The sequence below is a fragment of the Sesamum indicum genome, linkage group LG12 (assembly GCF_026168435.1).
Source record: "Sesamum indicum cultivar Baizhima isolate 11 linkage group LG12, ASM2616843v1, whole genome shotgun sequence".
Lineage (NCBI taxonomy): Eukaryota > Viridiplantae > Streptophyta > Magnoliopsida > Lamiales > Pedaliaceae > Sesamum > Sesamum indicum.
In genome coordinates this window covers 2,324,477-2,346,765 of record NC_142668.1, presented here as the reverse complement: position 1 = coordinate 2,346,765, position 22,289 = coordinate 2,324,477, and the positions used below count along the sequence as shown (strand labels likewise).

Below are 22,289 nucleotides of genomic sequence, written 5' to 3'. Positions count from 1 at the left end.
CACACCTGTAAGGAACCCCAGCCGCCAGGGGAGGTCCTCGTAGGACTGATTGGTCCAATGTGGTTGTTGACATCAGGGTTATCGAGATGCCACGTAGGAGAGTAGGCTGCCACGTAGAAGAGTGGGCTGCCACGTGAGAGAGTGGGATTTCATATGTTTGGGCCTTTTGGGATGAACAGATTGTTGGGCTTTTATTATAGTTCGAGTAGGGGGATGCCTTCAACTTCCTCCTTTGCCAATTTATTTTCTGGGGACCACCCGCCAAGACTATTGGAATAGGTGACCAAAAAAGTCAATTAGATTGGCAGTTTTGAGAACCATCCAAGTAATCTTTATTTAAGCAATATTATCCCGACGAATATGGTAGGTGTTTGTCTTCGGCACACGTTCTGTTGTGCTTACCAAATTACATCAAACACTGCTTTGACGTCACAACAAATGCACAGATCATTTTAATAACCTATGTAGTTGGGTTGCGCATTGGATGGCGGCTATGAAATCAACTTCTGATGGTTGGTCTGAAATATTCTAAGTCGAGGACCTCAAGACCGGGCATCGAGAGTCCTACTAAGACTTGCATTAAGAGTCGCATTCATTTGATGAGTGTCGTGTTTCATCGGCGACAGACGTGTGACGTCTATGGGATCTTCATGGGTCGATTGGCTAGGAGTCGAATCGACTGAACTGACCCACAGGAGTCGTCATATATTCTGCCTTGGAGGCTTGATCGGTATGACTCGAATCCCTAGTTCTGATCGTACAGGAGTAGCTCTCAAACTTGAGAAATCGCGGTTATCACGTGCATATGATGACTGTATCTTGGGTCTGTGCGAGAGGTGACTGTGTTACAGACACGATCATCATAAGTCTTATCCAGTGCAGTCCAAAAAGAGGATTCGTCCCTTGTCAAAACGTGACAGAGGTATCTCCTATGCACTTGAAGATGCGTTTACACTCTGAAAACCTGTGGCCATAGTCATTGGTCGAATAGAAAAAAAAAAGTTCTTATATCCAGCAATTTGACATAACACGATCTCAAGTATTAAGCATAAACTCTAACCCAGGATGGGAACTGACACCCAATACCATGCCCTAGACTAAGACCAGGAGACGGTAGACGAAAGGACCATACCCATATGAACTCGAGAGTCTAAAAATTCACATGAAAATTCACCTAGTTTCTAGTGCCATGGACCGTTGCTAGACGGCCATCCATGGTGACGGGCATTCTTGATCAAGGGTTGATCGAGAATTGTTAATTAAATTGGATTTAATTAAAAATAGTGTTTGATACTAGCCCAAGTCTAGATGAAAGGTGAACCTAAAGAGTCACACACAAATCACCGAACGGGACGAGGAATTAATTGAGAATTAATTTCATAAGTAATTGAATTACTTATAAATGAGAGGGATCCATTGGATGGAGAAGCCAAAGAATAAATTAAAAGGATTAGTTTGTATTAGGCTTGCTCTTATTATTTAATAAATTTGACTTATTAATTAATAAAGGCTCATCGGCTCATATATTTCATTAGATTAAATATATGATGGACTTAATTAAGTGGGCTTTAATTAAATTAAATTTAATTAAAATAATTGGGTCTTGTATTTTATTTATTAATAAAATCCGCCAAGCCCATAATTAAGTTGGTGGAAATTATTAGAAAATAAAACTTATTGACTAACAAATTCACTTTTGGAAAGTGTCATGTTAGTCATCCTCTATTTGAAATAAAGGATTTTATTACCTTATGGATGATAGAATGAACCTAGACACATTTTAATACATCCATTCAAGGTATATATATGTATATTAGTTATTTGAAATAACTAATAAATACATAACAAAAAGTAAAAAAATAATTTCCTCTCTCCTAGCACCACTCTCGGCCGCCCCTCTCTAGAACACAATAGGTGTGTTCTTTCTCCCTAATTTTCTTCTAGCAAAGAGAATTGAGGGATCCCAAAATTTTGGTGTGGTGTGGACACAACTTTAAAGGACTTCTATATTGAAGTCTTGTGTGAACGGGTCAAACAAAGGAGGTTCGAAATAAATCAAATCAAAGAGGTAATTTTGATTTATGATTTATGCACCTCTCATTTTTCATTCCACCATTAGCCCCATTTAATTTTATTGTTATTATGATTAACTATATCGAATGCCCAAGAACTCCAAGTATACACCCCTTGAAATCATGGTTTTATTACGTTTCGTTTTTAATATACGTAATTTTATTTTACCACTTCCACATGCACGTTCTCTGACCAATCCACTCGTACTTTTTAGTGCTTTCAAAGGCCACCTATCAGGTCCTCTTTGGCCTCTTAGAATATTACGGGCCTCTCATATCTTTCTTTTTTTTGGATCGCTTGTACTATTTGGGCCAGCCTATTTTTATGCACATCAGTAGTTCTCTCATTCTAATAAGTGGAGATTCCAACACTTTTTACAGTAAACATCTTTAGAGGTGAGGTTCGAAGAGGGTTTTTTTTTTTTGTGAATTCCTGCAAAGAATTTTAGTAGCATAGGCATGTTTATAAAAAGAAGAGTTTACTTTGTGCGAGTACGAAGGAGGGCTTTTTATGAAGGTGCCTCCACGGAGGAAAGCTTAATGAGTGTTTTTTTGTGTCTTCGTTGATGTAGAGCTTTATTATTCTGCAAGAGAATGTTAAATAGCAAAGACATAAATATTACGAATAGGTCTTGCACGGAGCAAAAATTATTATACCTCATCAGAGGAGGGCTTATTTGATGGGGGTCTCCTTCGAATAGGACTTCGGAACCTTATCGAAGGAAGAATAAGGTGTCCGTCAGAAGTAATGCTTAGATGTCTCTACGGAGGAGGGCTTAGGTGCCTGCATGAGACAGAGCTTACAAGTTCCCCAGAGAAAGACCTAAGTGAGGGCTGGGGTGCCGGAGGAGGACCTCTGTGCCTTTGTGGAAGATATGCATTTTTATGAGAGGGTGCCTGCCTGGGGGCAGAGCTTTAATGTGAGAGGTTTGAGAAGGATGCCTCCTTCATGAAATCCCTACAAGAATGCACATGTTAAAACATCGTAAAATAAACCTCCAATGTTATTAAGTTAAAATACTAAAGATACCCTCCAAGGGAAGCTTGTATTTGAAGTTTATTCGTTGAGGGGGATGCCTGCCTAAGGGCAAGGCTTATTCCATGAAAGATGCTACTTCGAGGGCAGGGCTTAATTTTCAAGGAGGATGTTCGCTTGGAGGCAAGGCTTATTTTTGAGGAGGATATCTGCTTGGGGGACAGGGCTCATTTTTTGAGGAGGATGCTCCTCTGCTCTTCGAAGGGGACATCCTGCCCACTAAAAATTGAATTAGTAAGAACATTAGAATTAAGTAATGATAATGATGGGACCGTTGAAGTTGGGACTTGAGCGGAGGTAGTAATAATCCATAGGATGTCCTCCAATATGAGGGGGACCATCCTTCCGCGAGAGTCATCCGAGGAGGTGTGTTCTCATTCCATTGTTCGGACGTCCTAAATCTATATTCCCACAGACGATGCCAATTGATGCATTAGGAAAATGCACTGGTCAAATGGATCTAGAAAATGGTTCAAGGCTTGGGTCAAAGCGAATGCAAATCCTGAAGGGGGATCTGTAAAAAATGCGTCAGCTCTCCATCGCCCAAGTTAGTATTAGATTGAGATTGAATAAAGTCAAAAAGTAAATAATGTGATTCAAAGGGTTATATTTTTGGTCCCATAAGTGGACCCGATTTTAATTTTAGTCCCATACTTAGGGCAATTCGCACATTCAGTCCCGTATGTGAATTTTTTTTCCAATTTCAGTACCAGATGGGAATTTCAATTAGAAGTTAACGGCAGCTGCTGAAATCCGTCTGCTATTGTTAAATATGGAGGGAAAGCATGGAGAATTGGAGGGAAAATCAGCAACTTGGTGGGAAATTACATTATACCCTCTTTCTTCTATTTAAGTCATATTTCTTCATTTCTCTCTTGCATTTAGTAGAAAAAAATGTCATAAAATATGTCACGAAAAAGCTCCTACCTGGGTTGTCGTCAGTCCATGAGGTTTTCAAAATCGCAAGGCTTCCACAATGACAAAAAAATTCTCTATTACCAGCCATATTTTGTGATATTTTTGTGACATGTTTTTCTACTAAATGCAAGAGATAAATGAAGAAATAAGACTTAAATAGAAGGAAGAGGGTATAATGTAATTTTCCACCAAGTTGCTGATTTTCCCTCCAATTTCCCATGCTTTCCCTCCATATTTAACAGTAATAGACGGATTTCAACAGCTGCCATTAACTTCTAACAGAAATCCTCATCTGGTACTGAAATTGGAAAAAAAATCCACATACGGGACTAAATGTGCAAATTGCCCTGAGTATGGGAGTACGGGTCCACTTATGGGACCCAAAATGTAATTTACCCTGATTCAAAATTGTGATATGGTGAATAAAGTCGGTGAAAAATGTAAGAACACGTGATAACGTGCTTGTAGAGTGCTTAAAGAATGTTTAGAGACTAAGAGAGGCGTGAGAGGGGTGTTTAGAGAGTGAGACAGGTGTTTAGAGTGTGAGAGGGTAGTGAGATGGGGTGTTTAGAGAGTGAGAAAGATGTTCCCCATATGGAGGAGTAAACTTGTATTTATTTTGAAAGTGACCCCGTCTACTGGGGTGTATCTCACTCTCGAGATTCTTGTGGAAGTTGATTGGAATGGTTGGGATAAGAGGTAGATCGTCCTTATCTGCAACTGGGTGTGCTTTAATAGGAGTCATCTTCAGTCTTGGGAGACTCCTTACTTGTGAGGAGCTCTAGCCGGCAGGGAGTCACTCCTTGCTTATGCATGCTTCTTTGTCTTGGAGGCCCCTCGCCGATGAGGAGTCTCAGCCGCCAGGGAGGTCCTCCTACGACTGATATGGTCTAAGGTGGCTGCTGACACCTGAGTTGATGAGTTGCCACGTGGGAGAGTGGGCTGCCACATCTGTGGGCCTTTTGGCAGGTTATGATCACGGTCCAAGTCGAGGGATGTCTTAAGCCACCTTCCTTCCTCTTGGGCTTCTTAGACTATTCGTTTCTTTGTTCTTTTTTTCGCTGTTTGGGCCTCTTTCAGCCAGTCTATTTTTATGCACATCAATATTGATTATTTGATTAGCTCTATATTTCTATTTTAATATATATATAAATTATATTTACTATACGTAATTTTTAGAATTTTTATTTAATTATATCTATACTATTTATTAAGTATAAGGAGCTTAGAGTAACTAATTTTGGTTGGAAAAATATGTCTGAATAAAAATCCGCTTAGTTATACTTTTTCTTCCACAAATTAACAATAATTTTCTTAATTATTAATTTAATTAAGGGTAAATTGCAATCTATTTACTTGTATTATGGAAAATAGACAAACAACCCTCTTATAAAAAATAAATTCGCAATTTATCCCCCTTTGTTTTTCAAAATTTAGTAATTTACCGGTTTATGTTTTTAAGAATGAAGCAATTTACCTCCTTAAATAGGGAGGTAAATTGCTTTATTTTTTAAAATATAGGGAGTAATTTACTATTTATTTTTTATGGAGGAATAATTTTCTCATTTTCAACATCACGGAAGGATAAATTGCATTAAACCCATTTAATTAATATTGTTCTATTCATTTAGAAATAAATAAATTATGCACACGAATTAATTATGCTTCAATTATTAGTATAAATTATTTATTTTGCATAATAATTTTTCCAAATAATTTTTTCATTATATTTAAATTTAAAAATCACATTGGATTCAGCATTGGTGATCCTAGGTGGGATTGGATTGGGAAATGACAATTTAACAATAACCCTAGCATTTAAGGATTCAATTGGAAACCAAACTTCAACACCATCACGAAAGTACTTCAACCTGAACGCCTACGCAACAGCCACAGCGCCCCACCCTTCCTCGTGCTGCTGTGGTTTGCCCTTTTCCACGTTCACCCTTCCATCAATGTGCCACCTCCATTTATGGCATTCCCGTGCTCCTCGGCATTAACAACCCATGAACTCTCTCGCCGCCGCCACCACACTCTCCACCGGCGGCATTCTTTCTCGCAATGGTGAAACCCCTTAAACCCCATTCTCCACATCTTATTCTTAACTACAGCCTCCGCTGCTGCCCTTTCCTCAGTTTCTCTTCCAATCCTGATCTTAATAATCTGGGCTTTCCGAATCTAGTGCATCGAGTCTGTGAAATATTGTCGAATCCGCGAATCCCATGGCGGGGGAGCTCGGAGCTGAAATCATTGGCCCCAAAGCTAAAACCTTACCACGTCGCCAAAATTATCGAAACCCACAACAGCACCGATTCTGTTCTTCAGTTCTTTTACTGGGTTTCGAAGAGGCAATTTTACAAACATGATATAAGCTGCTATGTGTCGATGTTAAATAGGCTCGTTAAGGATAAGAACTTTGCGCCTGCGGACCATATTAGGATCCTGATGATTAAAGCCTGCAAAGACGAGGTAGATATTAGAAGGGTTGTTGATTTCTTGAATGAGATAAGTAAAGTAGGTCTTTCTCATAGTCTATATAGTTTTAATACTCTTTTGATTCAATTGGGCAAGTTTGATATGGTTGCAGCAGCTCAGACAGTCTATAAAGAATTGTTAATCAGTGGGATCAGACCCAGTTTGTTGACTTTGAATGCCATGATTAATATTTTGTGTAGGAGGGGGAAGGTTCAGGAGGCTGAGATTATATTGGCTCAAATATATCAGTATGAAATGTTTCCGGATGTATTCACGTACACATCCCTGATCCTTGGGCACTGCAGGAATGGGAATTTGGATAAGGCATTTGTGGTTTTTGACCAGATGGTAAAGAAAGGGATTGATCCAAATGCAGTGACGTATACTACTCTTATTAATGGGTTATGTGATGGTGGAAGGGTAGACGAGGCTTTATGCATGATTGAAGGAATGATCGAGAATGACATTGAACCTACAGTGTATACTTACACAGTTCCCATCACAGCACTGCTTGCCATTGGGAGAGTGGATGAGGCTATTTCTCTGGTTGCAAGCATGAGAGACAGGAGTTGTCAGCCTAATGTGCAGACATATACGGCCCTGATCAGTGGGTTGGCAAAATGTAGTCAACTTGAAGTAGCAATAGGGTTGTACCACAAGATGTTGAGAGATGGTTTGGTTCCTACCACAGTTACATATAATGCTCTAATAAACGAATTGTGTGAGAGAGGGAAACTAGATACTGCTTTTAAAATCTTTCATTGGATGGAACGGCATGGCCACTTGGCCAAAACTGAAACTTATAATGCGATGATAAAGGGATTCTGCATGATTGGAAATGTCGACAGAGCCATGATTCTTTTTGATGAAATGCTGAATGTGGGTCCGCCTCCCAATGTGGTTACGTATAACATACTCATCAATGGATACATCAAAAAGGGTTTTCTAGATAATGCCAGGAGATTGGTGGACTTGATGAAGGAAAATGGATGTAAACCTGATCAATTGACATACACAGAACTTATGGCCGGGTTTTGCAAAGGGGATAGGCTAGATGTAGCGTCTACACTATTTAAGGAAATGATGCAGCAAGGTTTGAGCCCAAATATGGTGAACTACACCACTTTGATCGATGGTCTTTGCAAGAAAGGGAAAGTTGATGATGCATTGATTTTATTTGGAAGGATGCAAGAGACTGGTTGCCATCCAAATATTGAGACTTATAATGCCATTCTTAATGGTTTATCTAAAGAAAATAGGCTATCTGAGGCGGAGGCACTATGCAATAAGATGGCAGAAAGTGGGCTGCTCCCTAATGTGATTACATATACTACTTTAATTCATGGTCTCTGCAGGAATGGTGGGATACATCTTGCTTTCAAGATTTTCCATGAAATGGAAAGAAGAGATTGCTTGCCAAACTTATATACCTATAGTTCATTGATCTATGGTCTGTGTCATGAAGGCCGGGTTGATGATGCAGAAATCTTGCTCGAAGAAATGGTGAGTAAAAAATTATATCCTGATGAGGTCACATATACCTCACTTATCGATGGATTTGTATCTCTAGGTAGACTGGATCATGCATTTTCCCTGCTTCATCGACTAATTCATGCGGGCTGCAAACCAAACTACCGGACCTACTATGTGTTGCTGAGAGGAATGCAAGAGGACTGCCACATGGTTTCTGAAAAAATCGCGGTCCAGCATGGAACTGCACACAATCACACGTCACATGAGAAGGATATTACTTTTGATACCTTCTGCAATCTATTAGTTAGGATGTCCGAGATTGACTGTGAACCTTCTCTGGATACTTATTGTGTCTTAATTGCTCGTCTTTGCCGTGATGGAAGAAGCCATGATGCAGATCTGTTGGTCGAATTTATGAAGGAGAAAGGGCTTTGTCCTAATGAGGCAATATATTGCTCTCTCCTCAATGCTTATTGCAAGAATTTGAGAGTAGACTCTGCTTTACATATACTTAATTTGCTGACTACCAGAGGCTTCAAGCCCCCTTTATCAACTTATGCAGCCGTTATATGTGCTCTCTGCAAAAGAAAACAGATCAAAGAGGCTGAGGTTGTGTTCGAAGACATGCTTGAGAAACAGTGGAATAGTGATGAGATTGTCTGGACTGTGTTGATTGATGGCCTGCTTAAGCAAGGGGAATCAAAAGTGTGCTTGAATCTTCTTCATGCTATGAACTCTAAGAATGTCCCTATTAGTAAGCAGACATATCTAATGCTGGCAAAGGAAATGCCGAAAACTGACAAATTAATGAATGAGAACCAGGTTGCTGATACGTTGCAGGTGCTGGGAGGCCAAGAACCTGGATAAAGGTCTGCTGTACGAGTTACCAAACAGAAAATATGTTATCTCATGAAAAAATCCTTATTCGACATCCCTTCTATTTGCTGAACCAGAATGACTTGCATGCAGCATCTTTAGGAAGAATTTGAAGCTGCGAAGTACAGTAAAAGAAGTGGTGAGCTGATTATACTATTCTATGTGTAGTTTATTCTTATTTCCTTTTCGTTTGATGTCTTTGTGAAAATGGCCCCTTCAGATTAACAACTACAATAATTTTATTGTAGTTATTATTTTGTGTTTAGCATTGATTTTGTTTCTCAAATGTTTCCATTGCCATGTAGATCACATTATTACTTGTGGAGCTGCCCAATTCTTGGGATCTCACTCATGAATTTGTCATTCTAGGATGAGCGAGATATGGCCTAATGACTGGGCTTTCTGAAAATTTCAGGTAATACCTTGACTCTTAATTTCTTAACTTTGTACTCCTTTTGTACTTTAAGCTAGTTGTAATGGCATTGAGAAGATATTAATCAAATAGGAGTATTAGTCGCGAAGATGCCCCTTTCAGGCACTTCAAAGATCCAGCTGTATCTCTGGAAGGTCAACATGCAGAAATTGATCTCGCAACAAGGCTAAATCAAATGCCAGTTAACATAACCTAATATACAATTCTAAAAAGATGTGGTTGTAGTGATCCTTGAACTAGTCATATCTGAAGCGCAATGACAATTGGTGCATGAGCTTTGCCTCCCAGTTGAACAGCCAATCATGTACAGGTAAAAACAGAATGCTTCTTCTAGGAGCTTAGTTTAACAGTAGAAAACCATTCTGCTGCCTGGTTGTTTCTGGGATCAGGTTTATTTTCTATAAAGCACAACTCTTTGGCAATTACTTGCTATAGTCAGATTTGGTGTGTGTCTTTAATCCTATTTCAAATAAGTGGGGCATGGAAGTGATGTGCTGACCTTGATGTAAGACCTGATTTGATATGAGGTACATTATGATACTGATGCGATGACAGGAGTTGGTCTATATGTCAATGAGCCTTCTTTGGAGTAGTATGTATTTACTTTGTTGACTTTATACATGTGTACATTTATAGTATGTTTAGATGTATGGCGCCTATGGGCTAAGTTTAGTAATTTATACAAGAATCTAAAGGGAACTATTGTCTGTTTCTAGTAAGTAGGAGAAATTTTCCCAGAACATAAGAAACAGATGAGGAGCTTATGCCTGCATTTAACCAAGAAGTAATAGTCTGAACATTGGGTCAAGCTATGCCATATTCATGTCAAGCTTATGGGACCTTTCACAAAAGCTTGTTGTGTGAAAGCACTGGCGTAATCCCCAAGCTATTTAATAGTAAGTATTTTGGTTCGGTACTTTGGTTAACTGAACTTTTATTAGTAAATCAAAAAATAGATAAATCATAATTAAATTTCTTATCTATATTTATAAGTAGTATAAAAGTAATTAGTAGATATAAATCATGTAAATAAAAATTAATGTAAAAATTTATAAGAAAAATATATTGGTATTTTGGTACAGTTCAGTAGGGCGGAACTAAAAGACAAAATTGAATTGAATATCGTATTTTTATATAAATTAAAACAAAATTGTGAACTGAATTCTTAAGTTCGAATTCAGTATGGACCGAATTTTTAGTTTCAGTTCAGCCTAATTGGTCTTTGCAATGGAACAAAATAAGATTTAATTTTGTAATCCTACCAGGTGTTTTATCAGAGAAGGAACCAAAACAATGCTAGTGGTTAGAGCTCATGGCATTCCTGATAGTGAATTACTGGGATAGGTTCTAATAGGTGGAAAAATAATTTGCTCAATGCATGGTGATATGTGAATAGTAGATCAATAAAACCAGTTCAAGAGGACACTGAGAGCATTCTTAAAACTAATGTGCTTTGATGTCTTGAATGGACTTGGGAGAATGCATACAGTGGCACGAGCAACAACTAGGTGGAAAGGAGCGTGAATGAACTGATTATGTTTTTATCTGAAGTTAGGTTCCTTGCTTCTAGAGCAAGGTGCAATTCTATTAATGTACACATGCTGGGGGCTCGCTTGTAGAATTAGGGAAATTTTGGACTTGACTATTGTGTAAGAGCATGCGACCACAGGTACAGTTCAAGAGTAAGAGTTGGAGAAAAGATGTGGAAAGATTGGAAAGTATGAGAAGAGTCTGGAGGCCATCTCGGCTGTCTTTCGTCCTGATATATAGTGAACAGTAATTTATCTACAGCAAATTTAGACAACCTTCTGTCTGGAGTTAGCAAATGCTCCATTTAACAGTAAGTTCAAGAACTTGGTTGTCTTTATAATCCATGATGGGATTCTTACAAGGGTTGGTTTGGTTTTAAATAGGGAAGTATATTAGTGGTCAGTCAAAGGAGGACAGGGTTTTATCATAGCTGTTCCTCGAGTAATGCTCATGAATATTCTAACAAAATCCAAGACAACCAATGATTCCGAATAACATTCACTTTGCTACACTTCGTAATATAGCAAAATTTATGCAAGATTATCACATTTCATATCAATTATTTGGATGGACTGAAACAGAAAAAGGAGAGTAAGTAATGGAAGGATGAAATTACTATAGCTGCTTCCACTATGACCAAAACTCGTGATGTTGAATCTTTAGTCTGAGACGTGCCATGTAGAGCTTGGGGGTGTGGTGTTTGTACACAGTTTGGTTGATTTGAAATAACATTTTAACCACCTGAGGTTTGCAAATTTCATTTGTAAACAAAGGATGGACAAAATCAGGAAATAAAAAATAATGGGAGACCGTAAATATGTTTGATGTTGATGCCTTACTGTTCTTTCATATCTTTTTACTTAAAGTGAGTTGTATGTTAATGTTGATGGCTTTTTACCTGTTACATTTTTGCATCCAAAAGGGGAGCTCGTGGAAGTTGATCTGGGCGTCTCTTTTTCAGGTTCATATTATAGAGCTTGGGTTTAATCCGTGTACAGCACTAGAGCTATCTCAAGTTGTTCAAGAATGCAGACTGAAATCAGTTGCATCAATTTGTTGAATTTCAAGTAAGCCCCCTAGAACAATGGTTACTTACCTAGTTTTACTTCAACATTGTTTATTCACATTTTTTACACAAAAATACACCCCGCTGTCTGGAATTAGTATCCTCCAGATGAAGGGAGTCTTTGTATACAACAGCTTTATAATTGTAAAGATGAATCAGGTTTAGCATGTAATATGTGTCATGATTCTTTTTGGAAATAAATGACTTTGAGCATGCGGTTGCTTACGTTCGAGTAATGTGCTCTCTCTCTCTCTCTCTTTATATGTATACATATGTATGATATTGTTTACATAGTAATAATTGATAATTGATCTTGTATTAAATTTGAAAAGAGCCTTGATTGTGCTATTGGTTTTGTTGTTTCCCCATTTGAACTTATTCTCCGAATACATGACCAGACTTTGCATAATTTTCCCAGCTGAATATATTGACTGGCCATGAAACCTTCTTTTTTCCTTTCTCATTGTCTATGGCCATTGGAAACAAGTGCTTTCTCTTCCTCTCACTGATGTAAATTCATTTTCATTGTTCTTTTTGATAAGTGCAAAATGGCAATTTAGTCGTATTGTAAATTTTCGTTTTCAATTGTAAACGCATCAGAGGACTGAACGATCATAAGTACAAATAATCAGTATTACCACTAGAGGCTGAATATATAGTTCAATATTATCTTTATTTATTTTTTTATACTAATATAAAAATACAAAATCAAACATATCAAAAATATTGAAACAGGCATTTTTATATTTTTCTCACTATTTACCAGGAGGAAAAAACACATTAAAAATAGAATCTAATGAAGCCAATGTAACCAAAGCATTATCTTCTGCAGCTAACACACTGGCAGTTAGCAGTAAGAAAACAATGAACCTTCACTAGACAACAAAAGTGTAGCCATCTATGAGTGCTCAAAACAAGCCGACGCCCGACGTCACCCCAACCTTATATTCCTCTAAACACATCCTTCCAATCACTATATGCATTCCCGTTTGGCCTTTTCCCCTCCACACTTAGCTACCATGAAAGCCCTCTTGGCTTCACATACTCAAATCAGCCTCCCTCAACACCCTCTCAAACATTTCCTCTTGGATTTTGCTGCAATAGTCGTCCGATTGTTTTTGGGTTTTTCTTCGGAGGTCCCAGTGCTTGGGTCCACACTCCATCACAACCATCCATCACAGAGGATCCACTGTATACGGATTCATGTACGGTTGTGATTGTCGGAAACTCTAAGTTTCGGGCCTCCGTCATCAAGGAATCATTTAAGAGGCCGATTCAAAAGTTGACAAACTAGTGGCAAAAACTAGAACATTCTTCTTCTTCTTCTCTCTCTTTATATATATATATGCATCACACACACAACCCTCCAAGAATTAAACTCACACATACATTGGTTGAAGCTCCTGTACTTCCGGCAAAGTTTCATCATCACACTAAACACACACTCATCGATTATTACAAGTAAAAAGACAACAATCATGGGACGGCAGAACAATGATCCAAGGGTGGTTGGATCGTCTATCGTACTATTGCAAGAAAGATTCAAGCAGCTGGAAAGAGTGAAGGAGATGAGAGAAGAGAGGCAGCTGCTCAGACCGCTGCCTCAGTCAACAGACAGCTATGATGAGGCGGCCAAGTTACGCATGAGCTTTCCAATGTCGGGAACAGTTTTTCATGATCCGCTCGCGCTTGGGCTCAACTCCATTCATGTTCATGATCATGCATCAGGTTTACGAACTACCAAGCCACAGGGGTTTCCTTCTGCTGCTGCTGCTGGGGGGAATGGGACAGGTAGCTTCTTTGGAAATGTTGATGTTGATACATCTCTTCATCTCTAGACATGCGAATATACATATGCTCTGGGATTAGGTTTCTTCCTTTCTTTGTCTCTCCATGTAAGAATAGATGATGCAATAAGAAAAATTAGGTAGTGTCATGGTTCAAAGCAGCGGTATTGGTGATAATATTGATAGGCATACTTATGCATCGAACGCGAGTTATTGGGATATATACTATCTGGCGATTCAAAAAAAAAAAAAAAATCAACTACAAGAATCTAAAAGGCAATAAAAACTTAATAAAATTACAAAATCAAATGAAATTAACGGAAATTGCTAATTATTAGTATATATTAAAAAGTTTTCAAAAATGATAATAAAATTTATTCTCAAACTTCGAATTGTAATAAAAAATAGTTTCATTATACGTATATAGTACATTAAATAAATCATATTACAAAAAGTTTCAAAGCATAAGTGTTAATTTCCTTGACAGGTATAGCATTTATGATGTGTTGTTATCAAACAACTCTCACCGATAATATCATCATATCTGCCATATCATTCAATATTATCAAATATTATCTGTAATACATATATAATCCTGGCAAGATCCGATCTGAATACTTATGGACCAATATTTTGAACCATGAGTATATAAATCTCTCTATATAATGAATTCTATGAAAATATTAATGGGCAAAGAATCCCCTTAAAGAAAATAAGAGAGAAGGCAACACAAATTAATTATAGAAACCGAGACCATTTTTAAAAATTAATATGGGTTGGTATTGTCCACGGGATAATTTGATTTATTTTTCAAAATATAGATAATTTTGTTTTTTTTTATGATTATTAATCGATAATTTTTATAGGGGTAAATTGCAACTAACTTGTCTATATACATGTTACAGGTTTGTATGATACATGGTTATAAATAGCAAAAAGCATAATCGAATATAAAAGTAGATGACAAACATTTGAGAACACATAGGAAAAATACAATTTAATAAAATCAAATTGTGAGAATTAATGTACGATTCTGGGTGCAGTTTATTTAAGAGGTGGCGAAATATTTAGTGGGAGTAGGTACAGCCGATACATTTGTTTTTGTTGCCTGCCTTCTAAAGAGAGTTGTTTGCAGCAGCACAAATATTTCTCGTATAATATATATGCTTGTTTGCTTGATTTTTTTTTTTATAAAATATATCTTAATTGTATCTTTTTATTGGTCTGAGGAAATATGTAATATCAACTTTAACTATATTTTATATCTTATGTAACTCTTCTACACATGAATGAAGGATTGCACGGTAGGATGCAAAAATGCACTAGCGAAAGCGATAAAATAAAACATGCAATAACAAAAATAAATGCAAGAGTTAAACAAATCAAAGAGGTGTACCCTTGGAGTTTTTGGGCGTTCGATGTACTATAGTAAATACAAACATGGGGCTCATGTAATATCATTAAAATCGAAAAACATAAGAGTGAAAAACGATACTTTTTGTTTTTCACGGTCATTTGAAATGTTCTTTACTTGAGGCTCCAACGTAGCAGCTCTCTAATTCGTCCACACCATACCGGTGTCGGGATCTCTACGTCCTCTTTGCTAGAAGAGAAGGAGAGAAAAATTGCACCTTGTGCAAGAAAGAGAGGGGGCTACCGATTGCTAGAGGAAGAGGGGGAATTTTTTTTACTGTGTAATTGTGATTATAATTATTTTTTAAATAATTATATTACATATATATATACCTTGTTTGATAATTAAGAATGTTTATAAATACATTCTATTATCTACAAGGTATATTTCTCTTTATTCCAAATAAAGAGTTTTCCAAAATGGATAGAATTGCACTTTCAAAAATATAATTTCCTAACCATTTATTTCCTTCAATGGATTTTTCCATTAGCTCAAAATTAGTGGGCTTGGCCAATTTTTACCTTTTAAAAATCATAAGCCCAATGAGTTTTTATTTAAATCCAATTTAATAAAAATCCATTTAACTGAGCACAACTTGTATTTAATCTAATTAAATATATAAGCACACATTGTCCTTATTTAATAAGATATAACTTATTAAATTATAAGGACAAACCCAATATAAATTAATTTCATTAATTTATTTCTGGGCCCTTTCCCATCCAATGGATCTCTCTCTCTCTCTCTTTAAGTAATCCAAATTACTTGTAGAATTAATTTTGAATTAATTCCATGTTCCTTTTCGGTAATTCGTGTGCGACTCTTTAGGTTCACCTTTAAGCTAGACTTGATCTAGTGTCCAACACTATTATTAATTAAATTTTATTTTAATTAATAAATCTTGATTATCCCTTAATTAAGAAAGCCTGTCAATATGGGTGGCCGTATAGCAATAGCCCATGGCACTACAGACTAGATGAATTACCGTGTGAACATTTAAGCTCTCGAGTCCATATAGGTACGGTTTGTCCTGTTGAAATAGGTGACCAAAAGCCAATTAGATTGGCAGTTTTGAGAACCATTCAGGCAATCTTTATTTAAACAATTTTGTCCCGATGAATGTGGTAAGTATTCGTGTTCGGCACACGTATCTGTTGTGCTTATCAAATTACGTCAAGTACTGCTTTGACGTCACAACATATGCCCACAGACTTAAAAACCCATGTAGTTGGGCTGCGCATTGGATGACGGTTATGAAACCAACTTCTGAAGGTTGGTCTGAAATGTTCCAAGTCGAGAACCTCGGGACTAGGTATCGAGAGTCCTATTGAGACTTACATTAAGAGTTGCATTCATTTGATGAGTGTCGTGTTTCATCGGCGACAGACGTGGGACGTCTATGCAATCTTGGTGGGTTGATTGGCTAGGTGCCAAATAGACTAAACTAACTCGTGGGGATCGTCATATGAAAGCCTTGGAGGCTTGATCGATATGACTCGAATCCTCAGCTCCAATAGTACGAGAGTAGTTATCAAACTTGAGGAATCACGACAGTCATGTGCATGCGATGACTGTATCTTAGATTTGTGCGAGTGGTGATCGTGTCTCAGACATGGCCATCATAAGCCTTGTCTAGTGCAGTCAAAGTATGTAGTGAGGATGGTGAGTTTCCAAGAGGATCCGTCCCCTTTCAAAACGTGACAAAGGTATCTCCTATGCAATTGGAGATGTGTGTATGCTCTACAAAGCTTTGGCCGTAGTTGTTGATCGAATAGGAAAAAGAGGTTCCTATGTTGAGCAATTTGGCGTAACGCAATCTCAAGTATTAATCTTAGATGCTTAGTCCAGGATGAGAACCGACACCCAATTTCATACCCTAGACTAAGGCTGGAAGACGGTAGATGGAAGGATCGTACTCGTATGGATTCGAGAGCCTAAATGTTCACATGGATATTCGCCTAGTCTCTAGGGCCATGGACCGTTGTTAGACGGCCACCCATGGTGACGGGCTTTCTTGATCGAGGATTGATCAAGAATTATTAATTAAATTAAATATAGTTAATAATGGTGTTTGACACTAGCCCAAGTCTAACTGAAATGTGAACCTAAAGAGTCACACACAAATAACCGAGAAGGGATGTGGAATTAATTGAGAATTAATTCCATAAGTAATTGGATTGCTTATAAATGAGAGGGATCCATTGGATGGATAAGCCAAGGATAAATTAATAGGATATATTGGGCTTGCCCTTATTATTTAATAAGTCCAAATTGCCCTCATTATTTAATAAGTTGAGCTTATTAATTAATAAAGGCTTATTGGGCTCATATACTTAATTGGATTAAATATATGATGAACTTAATTAAGTGGACTTTAATTAAATTTAATTTAACTAAAATTATTGGGCCTTGTATTTTATTAAAATCGGTCCAAGCCCCATAATTAAATTGGTAGAAATGATTAGAAAGGAAAATTATTGACTAACAAATTTACTTTTGAAAAGTGCCATGTTAGTAATTCTTTACTTGGAATAAAGGATTTTATTACCTTATGGTTGGTTAAAATGAACCTCGATATATTTCAATGCATCCATATAAGGTATAAACGTGTATTAGTGATTTAGAATAACTAATGATTGAGTACATAATACACAAAAAATAATTTCCTACACCCCAATTCCACCTCTCGGCTGCCCCCTCTTGTATACACACTTGTTCTATATTTTTCTCCCTAATTTTCTTCTAGCAAAGAGGATTAATGGATCCCAAATTGCTTTAGAGGGCTTCTATTTGAAGTCTTGCGTGAACGGATCAAACGAAGGAGGTTCAAAGTAAATCAAATTAAAAAGTAATTCTTAATTTATGACTTATGTACCTCTCGTTTTTCATTCAACTATTAGCCCCGTTCTATTTATTGTTGTTTATTATTTAACTAAATCGAACGCCTGGGAACTTTAAGGGTACATCCCTTGGAACCATGATTTATTACGTTTTTATTTTAATTTACGTATTTTATTGTTACCGCTTTTGCTTGCACGTTCCCATGGTGATCCACTCCCATTTTGCGGTGCTTTCAAGTGGTATCAGAGTTCAGTTCGATGTTGGGGTTATGATTTTGTGTGTATAAATATGACAATATATTCTTTACTGCTTTTGAAGCATGATATTTTTTTGCTTATTTTTCTTGAATGATTATATGATAAAATTAATCGTTTAATTTTAGATGATTTAAGTATTTTATGAAAATTAGATTTTTTGGTAAAATACTTGTTTTTAATTTTAGTTTAATGTGCGAAAATAAAAAAAAAACTGGTACTGTAGTAGTGCACTGTCGACAGGTAGCGCACAATGCGCGCACTGTGAGCAGGCAGCACGACCTTGTGCGGTCGGCTATGCGGCTGCTGCGCTGTTGCTGCCATTGACGGCCGATGGCTAGGCCGTTTTTTGCCGTTTTCTCAAAAAATTGAATTTTTCAATTTTTGTTTTTATTTTCTGAAAAATATTAATTTTTGCTGATTTAATTTTGGAGAAAATTAAATTTTTTCTAGAATTAAATTGCTTTAATTAATTTGATTTATTTACGTGCATTGGATGCACGAGACTTAATTAATTAATTTGGATTATTTGAGCGCATTGATGCACGAGGCTTAATTAATTAATTTAGTTTAATTGCGTGCATGAGATGCACGAGGCTTAATCATTCATTCTAGTTGCAATTTTTTTTGAGTAAATGTAATTTTTATTAAGTAAATAATAATACAGTACAACAGTACTCGTCAGTTCGTTTCTCCCTTGACAGGCCAAGGGATACGCTATAGTCTATATAATGCACACGCACTAACAGAGGTAGATAAGTTAATGCTAATAATTCTCTGTCTTACATCATTCACTATTAAGGTAGCCAAAGTGCTCGACGGTCGTTTGGTCTGCTCAAATCTTTGCAGGTTCCTCTCCTTCCATATATGGTACATACACGAGCCCAATAATGCACGGTAAGCCACATTAATGATGTGCTTACCCCTCCATTTTCTAGCCGCCAATTCGACATCCCTCGGCCAATCAATGTTAGGCCAAGCAAATCGTACCATTCGGCAGATAGTCGTGAGGCACTGGCGACTATATCGGCATCGGAAGAATAAGTGGTCATGCGTCTCCGTTGCGTCCTCATCACAAAGAATGCATACGCCAAGGTGGGATAACCACGATTTGTCAGTCGTAGACAATTTCTCCGAAATAGCAAGCCATAGGATGAACGTATGGCACAGTATCTTCAACGGTCCCGATAGTAGTGAAATCCAACCTACTTTCAGTCCCGGTGAGTTAAATAGTCTATATAATGATTGGGCTGTGGGACACCCTCTATTAAATCTCCAAATAACACGATCATCTCCTGCATGAAAACAGTCCATGTCCATAATAAGAGGCCAATGCCATTGCTCCTCGACTATGACCGTACTCAGCTTACTCGACTCCGAGATACCAAGAAGGCACGGGCCCCGTGGCAATCTCTCAATAAGTGGCCCGAGATGGTGCCAAGGGTCCTGCCATATATAGAAGTTAGCAACTTTCTCCAACCCTACGACCCCCCATGCGCAGGAATAGTCCAAACAGTTTTGTCACATAGTCTCCCAAAGTACAGCCAATCGACCCAGATAGAGGTTCTGTCTCACCGAATTACATCACATAATTTCTTACTCATTAATGCCTGATTCAGGGTACCAATATCCTTTAGGCCCTGACCACCCTCCGCCAACGGTTTACAAACCTCTTTCCATGCGATCTCAGCACAGCCACTGCTACTCGTACCCTTCCAAAGGAAAGATCGCAATCGCTTCTCAATTTCCTTAATGACCCCCTTCGGCAGAATAAAGGCAGACGCCCAATAAATACTCAAGACAAGAGTATGAATTTAATAATTTGTACCCTGCCCACATACAAGAGAGCCATCCCCTCCCATCCAGTGATAAGCTCATCTATTTTTAGTAGTAACGGTTGGCAGTCAAAAATAGTTAATCTAGATGAGAGTAAAGAAAAGCCCAAGTACCTCATTGGGAGGTGTCCCTCTTGAAACCCAAGTACCGCTAGCATCTATTCTTTCAATCCTTGTGCTGATCGTGATAGGATAAGGAGGTTTTTTTGCCCCGACCACACGGCAAAACGGTCTAGTCCCTCCTTTAGTACCCCAATAGAATCCATGTTAGCTCGGAAAAATAGCAATAGGTCATCCGCAAACCCAAGCTGGAATACTCGTGTCGTCTCACATTTCCAATAAAATGTAAATAGCATGTCATCTGTAGAAAACCCAAGTGCACAATCTCCATAACGAGAACAAAGAGATAAGGCGATAGAGGGTCTCTCTGTCTAAGTCTTCTCGCTCCTGCGAAGAAACCATGGGGTTTCCCATCTACTCCAACCGAAAATGAGGTTGTTGTGACGCACTCCTCAATTTCATGAACGTAGGGGGAAACCCAAAAAGCTGCAATACGGCTAGAAGGAAATCCCATTCCACAGTGTTGTACGCCTTTTGAATATCCACTTTCAATGCACATCTCGGGGGCAGAGGAGCCTAGTTATAGCCTGTAAATAGTTCTTGTGCTAACATAATATTATCCCTAATACTCCGACCTGGGACAAAAGCCGCTTGACAAGGACTGATAAGCTTGTCCAAAACCACACTCAATCTTCGGATAATAAGTTTAGTGATAATCTTATATATCACATTGCAACAAGATATAGATTGAAAATCAGCAACAGACATTGGCGAGTGTAATTTAGGGATAAGAGCCTAAAAGGTGGTGTTGATTTGTTTAGTTTTCCGGTGGCAAAAAAATCTAGAACTGCTTTCGTGATTTTCGGTCCCACGGCTGGCCAAACAGCTTTATAGAATCCTGATGAGTAACCATCGGGGCCCGGTGCCTTATCCTCAATAACATCGAACACCGCTTCCTTCACATCATCCTAGGTAAAAGGCATGACCAAGTGAACGACCTCCTCCTCCGATAACACATGCCTCGCCCATGGTCGTAAGAACCGAATGTCTATCACCTCACTTCTTCTATCCCCGCCTAGCAGAGTCTGGTAGAAGGAAACAAATTCATGTATAACTTCCCCTTGCTCTGAATGGGTGGTTTCCTGCTCATCATTAATCTGCAAAATCCTCCTCACCGTCCGTCTTTGAGCAATCTTACAAAAAAACACACGGGAGCATTGATCACCCCCCTTCATCCACTGCATTTTGGCTCGTTGATGTAGCATGACTTGTTCCAGCTTAGCCACTTTGGCATACACCAATCAACAACAGTGTTCCAATGATAATAGAAGCTCATCCCGTTTATCCGAGCTAAGCATAATTTGCGCCGCCTCAAGAAACCCCTTAGCCAATTGTACATTATGCGACAGGTCCCCCTTATTCCTCCTTTGCTCCCGAAAAATAGGCTTAAGTGCCTTGAGTTTACGAGTGACCGCGTACATGGGCACACCAGCTATCTCATGCTGCCAAACATTCTGTACACTAGGAATAAAATTCGGTGCAAGAGTGAGGTAATTATCAAATAGAAACATACCTTCAAGCTGTTATTATCTGTCCCCGTACAATACCATAGGCGAGTGGTCAGATGTGCGTGGGGCCAGGCTAGAATAGTATGATGTTGGGAACCGCGCTATCCATGTATCATTTATAAGCATCCGATCCAACCTCTTCCATAGATTCCGCGGTCCCGCACTACAATTATGCCACGTGTACTATTCTTCCTGCATTGGTAGTGGGAGCAATCCTGTATCCTGAATACATGTATTAAATTCGTCCATTGTCATCCGAATATCCCCAGATACACCACATACCTCATTGAGATCCTGTACTGCATTAAAATCACCCCTACTAACCATGGGATATTCGCACACTGACTGGCTAGTGTCTCTAGAGAGCTCCACAAGTCCCGTTTGTCCGCCACCTCAGAGGCCCCATAAATAACGGTGATAGCAACAGATTCATGAAGTGCTCTGATAGTGACACGATAATGTATAAATGGAGTACCCAACTCAAGCATTTCAACATAAATAAAACTATCATGACATGCGATCCAGATACGATTTCCAAGCGACACATGATCCACAAACCTTTTCCATTTGGGCAATAAGAAAGACTGAATGCGAGCAATATTATTCATGCGCACATGAGTTTGAAGATGACCAAGAAATTGTAACCTAAAC

At 38.2% G+C, this 22,289-nt stretch overlaps 2 protein-coding genes across 16 annotated transcripts; both read left to right on the top strand.

Annotated features, from left to right (window-relative positions):
* The first annotated feature begins 5,848 nt into the window (after positions 1 to 5,848).
* Positions 5,849 to 12,102, top strand: LOC105178754 (uncharacterized). Of its 15 annotated transcripts, none has more exons than XM_088876576.1 (5): positions 5,849 to 8,843; positions 8,944 to 8,989; positions 9,220 to 9,265; positions 9,386 to 9,593; positions 11,775 to 12,102. In XM_088876576.1, exon 1 carries the CDS (start codon positions 6,088 to 6,090, stop codon positions 8,839 to 8,841), a length of 2,754 nt encoding a protein of 917 aa, XP_088732702.1. In that variant the 5' UTR covers positions 5,849 to 6,087; the 3' UTR covers positions 8,842 to 8,843; positions 8,944 to 8,989; positions 9,220 to 9,265; positions 9,386 to 9,593; positions 11,775 to 12,102. The 15 variants fall into 15 exon arrangements, with proteins under 15 accessions (XP_088732702.1, XP_088732700.1, XP_088732701.1 ...); XM_088876574.1 differs by having other exon boundaries at positions 9,356 to 9,593; XM_088876575.1 differs by having other exon boundaries at positions 8,928 to 8,989.
* Positions 12,103 to 13,357: 1,255 nt separating this feature from the next.
* Positions 13,358 to 13,717, top strand: LOC148784626 (uncharacterized). Its single transcript, XM_088876234.1, has one exon. It carries the CDS (start codon positions 13,358 to 13,360, stop codon positions 13,715 to 13,717), a length of 360 nt encoding a protein of 119 aa, XP_088732360.1.
* The last annotated feature ends 8,572 nt before the right edge of the window (positions 13,718 to 22,289 follow it).

Excerpts from the sequence above, each read along its gene's own strand:
- LOC105178754 (XM_020699394.2), top strand. The coding sequence starts at position 6,088 with ATGGTGAAACCCCTTAAACCCCATTCTCCACATCTTATTCTTAACTAC.
- LOC148784626 (XM_088876234.1), top strand. The coding sequence starts at position 13,358 with ATGGGACGGCAGAACAATGATCCAAGGGTGGTTGGATCGTCTATCGTA.